Below are 6,000 nucleotides of genomic sequence, written 5' to 3'. Positions count from 1 at the left end.
CAAAGCAAATATTCTTACTTTAATGCGTGTCTTAATTCTTTTGTTTTTGGCCCTTATTTACCCTTTTATTTCAGACCAGAGTGATACATCCTAGTTAGTCCTTCGAAACCAAGATCACTCGCATGTTTATGACATTCAAAGCCCAATTTCTTAAATGAAGCAGTCTAGCCTGATTTCCTTAGAACCTTCAGAATTCACCATATTCATACCTGAAGCCTATATTTATTCCCATGCCCAAAAAACATATTTACACCAGTATCTCCTTCCACGCATTTCATATTACCGCCTGGCTTATCTGGCCAAGTCCCTTACGCACATGGTCGCACTATACATTTAGTCAAGTTTGCAAACAATGGCCAAATCCAATATAAAATTAACTTTATTTCAATATAAGCTCAACTTTCAGCAAAGTGGAATGAAACAGTCAATACACTTTCTATAAACATTTATTTTTATTGGCGGGAGAGAACTAGATAAGACAAACTCCATATTGTTTCAGAACGTCCGTGTATTTTGCAATCTTACTCTCAACGTTCTTTTCTGCCACCTTGGTCAGCTTGATCGTAGACTTCTTGCCGTAGCGCAGCATAGCCTTCTCCTTTCTCTTGTCCTCCAGGGTGGCTGTGATGGCCGCGTACTTCCAGCCAACCTCGTAAGCCAGACGCCCAAGAAGAGCAAACTGAGAGACAGAAAAGTCAAAGTCAGTAACTTTCAAAGTGAATCATAGCTTTTCTAAATAACCAAATCAGATTGCCTTCTAAAGTGTAGGCAATAGAAACTCCACGCTAAAACAAACATTCACATGTTCTTTGATAGTGCATCTATTAACTTTGTTTAAAGTTATTTGTAAAAATAAAATAAAAAAAAGGCACAACGTCCCTTACTCAACTCAGCAATCAGATCCGAAAAGTTGTCTCATCAATGGATGATCAGTTTCGGTATAGTGTTCATCACTGTCAAGTAGTAACCGCTGTAGCAGATTGATGCAATTTGTTTCTGCATGTTGGCCAATATGAAAGCCATGTAAGAACTACAAATGAACTCTTAAGGTAGGGTAGGTAATTCCCTTCAGAAACACTTTGTTATATTCCATGGAATGCTCTTAACATCCCGATGGCAATGAATACATTAAATGCTTTGACAATAAATACATTTTTTTTAAAAAATGTAATCTGTGGTGCTGTAAAAAGCAAGACCAATTATTTTAGCCGGCCCGGATACAAACTTATCTCATGCCCTCATTGGTCATGTGTTGGAGGAGGGGCTCTGTAAGGAAGTCTGAAGGAAGGGGCAGCTTTTTTTCGGCTGCGTACTTTCAAATTCTAGCACACTCTAGCCGTTTCTCCATTCTTACCTACACTACCTTTAAGTGTGGCCAAAACACAATTTACTCTGTTCTTGAGACAGATATTGAATGCTCACCTTGCGAGTGGGCTGCAGGCGCACAATCTTAAGAGCAGCTGGAACAACCATGCGCTTCCTCTGTGCAAACAAAGCCAAAATCAGTAAAAGAAGAAAACAAAATGTCTTTGCATTGATAGGCTTAGTTGTCTCAGAGAGAGTTTGTTTTCAGAGTCATAACTCAAACAAGGTAAGTAAGTATAAAGGTTAACATCACAGACAGCAGAGTAGACATGTTGGGGCCGCCCTTTGTTTTTCAATTGAAATAATCACCTTGTCATAGGGTGGTGGGATACCGTCAAACACCTTCATCCTGTCCAGAGCGGCCTGTCCTCTCTTGGTTTTGTGGGGCAACATGCCTGTAAACAGAGAATACTTGTTAGTTCAATTCAGTTTCAAATAGCCAATTCATTAAACCTGAATCAAAAGTGTATTTGTCCAAGCACACAGGAATGTCCTCATCTCAACTCAGCAATCAGATCCGAAAAGTTGTCTCATCAATGGATGATCAGTTTCGGTATAGTGTTCATCACTGTCAATCAAGGAACAACTTGTGCTGGGTCAAATAAATGCCAAGATCCTGTATTACCAAATATTAACCTAGATTACACAGAATTATATTTTAGCCAACACTGGACCTTTGTTGGTTCTTATGATTAAAAGGTTTAGGCCTTGCAACTAGACTTAAAATGTCTCAGCCACATTTCATGGTAGAGGAATACATATCTCTGTCAAAGTAAATAATGCCTGTCCAATGTGCAGTCCACAGATAAAGCGCATTTACTGCATTTGAACTTTACACTTAGTTTCATGCTCACCTCTGACAGTCCTCCAGAAGATCCTGCTCGGGGCTCTGAAGTGGAAAGGTCCACGAGAGGGGTTGGTGTTCATCCTCTTACGCAGGAAAGACAGGTACTTCACTGTAGAGGGGAACAAAATATAAACACTGAACTGAGTCACAAATACTTCAAGACACCAAGCAGGGGCAGCCATTGTGGCAGTATTAAATGCCGATGTCTCAGATGGTAGTGCATGTAGTGTTCTCATGGTCAATTAAACTCGAACAACATAGTAGGGAATCATCACTGACAACAGGCATAAGGCACAATGGAAATATGGTTCTTTTGAGCATAACCTTTACTTACCCATATTACGGTAGAAGTTTCAAGAGATGTTGATGCCTTCACATCTCACCAACACTACAGCAACGTGTCCTAAAAGAAAACTGCAGTTTAGCATTTAGAAAACAATATTGTGCTCAGATTAACCATCGCCTGCATACTGTCTCAGATGGTAGTGCATGTGAGTTTTCTCATGGTCGTTAAACTCAAGCAAAGCTGTAAAGTGATCATCATTGACAGACTGAGGCAAAGCAGCTTAATTTCCCCTTTGGTAATCTTAATATTTATCAAAAGAGCAGGGTCTCATTTCAGTTTCTGCTGGGTATTTTAATTAAAGTGTTAATGCTTGCTATAATGACTTACCCAACATAACCTGTTGAGCCACGAGGGCAGCAAGCCGACCGAGTAAATGGCCCCTGCCATCCATCAAGCAGCAGAACCTGCAGGGTGGAAAGTGAGGATATTAATACTTGCATTATATTTTTGAGCTGTAAATACGGCTAACATTCGCCATCCTATAAGCTTGCTTTAAATATGTAACATCTATTAAACACGTGCTTCAAAACTGATTCAATAGCTTAAAGGTGGGGTAGGTAAGTTTCAGAAACCGGCTCGAGTGCACTAACATTTGAAAGTACACAGCCGAAAAGAAACCGCCCCTTCCTTCAGACTTCCTTACAGAACACCTCCTCCAACACACATGAACGCGCAATGCACGCCCAATGAGGGCATGACACATTTGTGCGTGCACGAGATGGAAGGCTGACAGACAGGGCGGCAATCCGGCTAAACGGATTGGTCGTGCTTTTTACAGTACTACGGCTTCCACAGATGACATTTTTTTATGGATTTTTTTGTCAAAGCACTTAAGATATTCATTGCTATCGGGATGTTAAGAGCATTCCATGGAATATAACAAAAAGTGTATCTCGAGCCGGTTTCTCAAACTTACCTACCCCACCTTTAAGTGTAGGCAATAGAAACTCCCAACTAAAACAAACATGCACATGTTCTTTGATAGTGCACCTATAAACTTTGTTTAAAGTTTCATATAAAAAAAGGCACAACGTCCCTTCTCAACTCAGCAATCAGATCCGAAAAGTTGTCTCATCAATGGATGATCAGTTTCGGTATAGTGTTCATCACTGTAGAGTAGGAACCGTTGTGGCAGGTTGAACCAATTCAACTGGTATTTCTGCATGTTGGCCAATATGAAAGCCATGTAAGAACTAAAAATGTAATCTTAAGTGTGGCCAAAATCCCATTTAGTCTGTTCTTGAGAGATATTGAATGCTCACCTTGCGAGTGGGCTTCAGACGCACGATCTTAAGAGCAGCTGGAACAACCATGCGCTTCCTCTGTGCAAACAAAGCCAAAATCAGTAAAAGAAGAAAACAAAATGTCTTTGCATTGATAAGCTTAGTTGTCTCAGAGAGAGTTTGTTTTCAGAGTCATAACTCAAACAAGGTAAGTAAGTATAAAGGTTAACATCACAGACAGCAGAGTAGACATGTTGGGGCCGCCCTTTGTTTTTCAATTGAAATAATCACCTCGTCATAGGGTGGGGGGATACCGTCAAACACCTTCATCCTGTCCAGAGCGGCCTGTCCTCTCTTGGTTTTGTGGGGCAACATGCCTGTAAACAGAGAATACTCGTTAGTTCAGTTTCAAATAGCCAATTAATTAAACCTGAATCAAAAGTGTATTTGTCCAAGCACACAGGAATGTCCTCATCTCAACTCAGCAATCAGATCCAAAAGTTGTCTCATCAATGGATAATCAGTTTCGGTATAGTGTTCATCACTGTCAATCAAGGAACAACTTGTGCTGGGTCAAATAAATGCCAAGATCCTGTATTACCAAATATTAACCTAGATTACACAGAATTATATTTTAGCCAACACTGGACCTTTGTTGGTTCTTATGATTAAAAGGTTTAGGCCTTGCAACTAGACTTAAAATGTCTCAGCCACATTTCATGGTAGAGGAATACATATCTCTGTCAAAGTAAATAATGCCTGTCCAATGTGCAGTCCACAGATAAAGCGCATTTACTGCATTTGAACTGAACAACTTGTTTGAGTGTAATCCGTTTATTCAAAACGGTAATAGCATTGTTCAATAGTGTTGACACTGAAAGGCAATTTATTTCACAGTAAATGCTGTGATATTCCCACTACAAGAATATTTCAGCATTACATTTAAGTTGTTGGGAGTTGCCTCTTCCCAACTTTACACTTAGTTTCATGCTCACCTCTGACAGTCCTCCAGAAGATCCTGCTGGGGGCTCTGAAGTGGAAAGGTCCACGAGAGGGGTTGGTGTTCATCCTCTTACGCAGGAAAGACAGGTACTTCACTGTAGAGGGGAACAAAATATAAACACTGAACTGAGTCACAAATACTTCAAGACACCAAGCAGGGGCAGCCATTGTGGCAGTATTAAATGCCGATGTCTCAGATGGTAGTGCATGTAGTGGTCTCATGGTCAATTAAACTCGAACAACATAGTAGGGAATCATCACTGACAACAGGCACAATGGAAAAGTGTTTTGTCGAGCATACATAAACTCTACTTACGCTTGTTACGGTAGAAGTTTCCTGAGATGTTGATGCCTTCACATCTCACCACCACTACTTTGTGTCCTAAAAGAAAACCGTAGTTTAGCATTTGAAGAACAATAAAATGTGCTCACATTAATCATCGCCTGCATACTGTCTCAGATGGTAGTGCATGTAGTGTTCTCATGGTCAATTAAACTCGAACAACATAGTAGGGAATCATCACTGACAACAGGCATAAGGCACAATGGAAATATGGTTCTTTTGAGCATAACCTTTACTTACCCATATTACGGTAGAAGTTTCAAGAGATGTTGATGCCTTCACATCTCACCAACACTACAGCTACGTGTCCTAAAAGAAAACTGCAGTTTAGCATTTAGAAAACAATATTGTGCTCAGATTAACCATCGCCTGCATACTGTCTCAGATGGTAGTGCATGTGAGTTTTCTCATGGTCGTTAAACTCAAGCAAAGCTGTAAAGTGATCATCATTGACAGACTGAGGCAAAGCAGCTTAATTTCCCCTTTGGTAATCTTAATATTTATCAAAAGAGCAGGGTCTCATTTCAGTTTCTGCTGGGTATTTTAATTAAAGTGTTAATGCTTGCTATAATGACTTACCCAACATAACCTGTTGAGCCACGAGGGCAGCAAGCCGACCGAGTAAATGGCCCCTGCCATCCATCAAGCAGCAGAACCTGCAGGGTGGAAAGTGAGGATATTAATACTTGCATTATATTTTTGAGCTGTAAATACGGATAACATTGGCCATCCTATAAGCTTGCTTTAAATATGTAACATCTATTAAACACGTGCTTCAAAATTGATTCAATAGCTTAATGTTGCTGGTCACGTTTTATAAATAGTAAAAACTCACACGCCATTTTAAAACGTTGTTGCTCCTTAGGAAAAAAGG

General features: G+C 40.1%; 1 protein-coding gene and 9 non-coding genes across 13 annotated transcripts; all 10 read right to left on the bottom strand.

Moving 5' to 3' along the window:
- Window positions 1-363: 363 nt before the first annotated feature.
- LOC117442315 (large ribosomal subunit protein uL13-like) lies at window positions 364-5,418 on the bottom strand. Of its 4 annotated transcripts, XM_071202397.1 has the most exons (7): window positions 5,100-5,199; window positions 4,777-4,878; window positions 4,073-4,158; window positions 3,821-3,880; window positions 2,886-2,962; window positions 2,547-2,615; window positions 2,241-2,321 (listed from the first exon to the last, which is right to left on the bottom strand). In XM_071202397.1, the coding sequence occupies exons 1-6, from the start codon at window positions 5,188-5,190 to the stop codon at window positions 2,585-2,587; spliced, it is 447 nt and encodes a 148-aa protein (XP_071058498.1). In that variant the 5' UTR covers window positions 5,191-5,199; the 3' UTR covers window positions 2,241-2,321; window positions 2,547-2,584. The 4 variants fall into 4 exon arrangements, with proteins under 4 accessions (XP_071058497.1, XP_033934212.2, XP_033934211.1 ...); XM_071202396.1 differs by lacking the exons at window positions 2,241-2,321; window positions 2,547-2,615; window positions 2,886-2,962 and adding exons at window positions 364-679; window positions 5,367-5,418 and having other exon boundaries at window positions 5,100-5,165; XM_034078321.2 differs by lacking the exons at window positions 2,241-2,321; window positions 2,547-2,615; window positions 2,886-2,962 and adding an exon at window positions 364-679 and having other exon boundaries at window positions 5,100-5,201.
- On the bottom strand, window positions 887-959 carry LOC117442329 (small nucleolar RNA SNORD50). The gene has a single exon (XR_004551503.1). It is a non-coding gene; the product is annotated as a small nucleolar RNA SNORD50 (small nucleolar RNA).
- On the bottom strand, window positions 1,867-1,939 carry LOC117442327 (small nucleolar RNA SNORD50). The gene has a single exon (XR_004551502.1). It is a non-coding gene; the product is annotated as a small nucleolar RNA SNORD50 (small nucleolar RNA).
- On the bottom strand, window positions 2,414-2,494 carry LOC117442335 (small nucleolar RNA Z195/SNORD33/SNORD32 family). Its single transcript, XR_004551509.1, has one exon. It is a non-coding gene; the product is annotated as a small nucleolar RNA Z195/SNORD33/SNORD32 family (small nucleolar RNA).
- Window positions 2,682-2,763, bottom strand: LOC117442333 (small nucleolar RNA Z195/SNORD33/SNORD32 family). The gene has a single exon (XR_004551507.1). It is a non-coding gene; the product is annotated as a small nucleolar RNA Z195/SNORD33/SNORD32 family (small nucleolar RNA).
- LOC117442332 (small nucleolar RNA SNORD50) lies at window positions 3,601-3,673 on the bottom strand. Its single transcript, XR_004551506.1, has one exon. It is a non-coding gene; the product is annotated as a small nucleolar RNA SNORD50 (small nucleolar RNA).
- LOC117442331 (small nucleolar RNA SNORD50) lies at window positions 4,260-4,331 on the bottom strand. The gene has a single exon (XR_004551505.1). It is a non-coding gene; the product is annotated as a small nucleolar RNA SNORD50 (small nucleolar RNA).
- Window positions 4,971-5,051, bottom strand: LOC117442324 (small nucleolar RNA Z195/SNORD33/SNORD32 family). The gene has a single exon (XR_004551499.1). It is a non-coding gene; the product is annotated as a small nucleolar RNA Z195/SNORD33/SNORD32 family (small nucleolar RNA).
- Window positions 5,234-5,314, bottom strand: LOC117442325 (small nucleolar RNA Z195/SNORD33/SNORD32 family). The gene has a single exon (XR_004551500.1). It is a non-coding gene; the product is annotated as a small nucleolar RNA Z195/SNORD33/SNORD32 family (small nucleolar RNA).
- An 83-nt stretch (window positions 5,419-5,501) lies between the features above and the next one.
- Window positions 5,502-5,583, bottom strand: LOC117442323 (small nucleolar RNA Z195/SNORD33/SNORD32 family). Its single transcript, XR_004551498.1, has one exon. It is a non-coding gene; the product is annotated as a small nucleolar RNA Z195/SNORD33/SNORD32 family (small nucleolar RNA).
- Between the last annotated feature and the right edge of the window lie 417 nt (window positions 5,584-6,000).

The sequence above is a fragment of the Pseudochaenichthys georgianus genome, unplaced genomic scaffold (assembly GCF_902827115.2).
Source record: "Pseudochaenichthys georgianus unplaced genomic scaffold, fPseGeo1.2 scaffold_411_arrow_ctg1, whole genome shotgun sequence".
Classification (NCBI taxonomy): Eukaryota; Metazoa; Chordata; class Actinopteri; order Perciformes; family Channichthyidae; genus Pseudochaenichthys; species Pseudochaenichthys georgianus.
This window is presented reverse-complemented; position numbering and strand designations above follow the sequence as displayed.

Bases quoted from the DNA above. Each gene is read 5' to 3' on its own strand.
- LOC117442315 (XM_034078321.2), bottom strand. From the start codon at position 5,190: ATGCTAAACTACGGTTTTCTTTTAGGACACAAAGTAGTGGTGGTGAGA. The intron at 4,879-5,099 runs GTAAGTAGAGTT...TCCCCTCTACAG, and splicing joins AAACTTCTACCGTAACAAGC to TGAAGTACCTGTCTTTCCTG. The intron at 3,881-4,072 runs GTGATTATTTCA...TTGTTTGCACAG, and splicing joins TCCCCCCACCCTATGACGAG to AGGAAGCGCATGGTTGTTCC.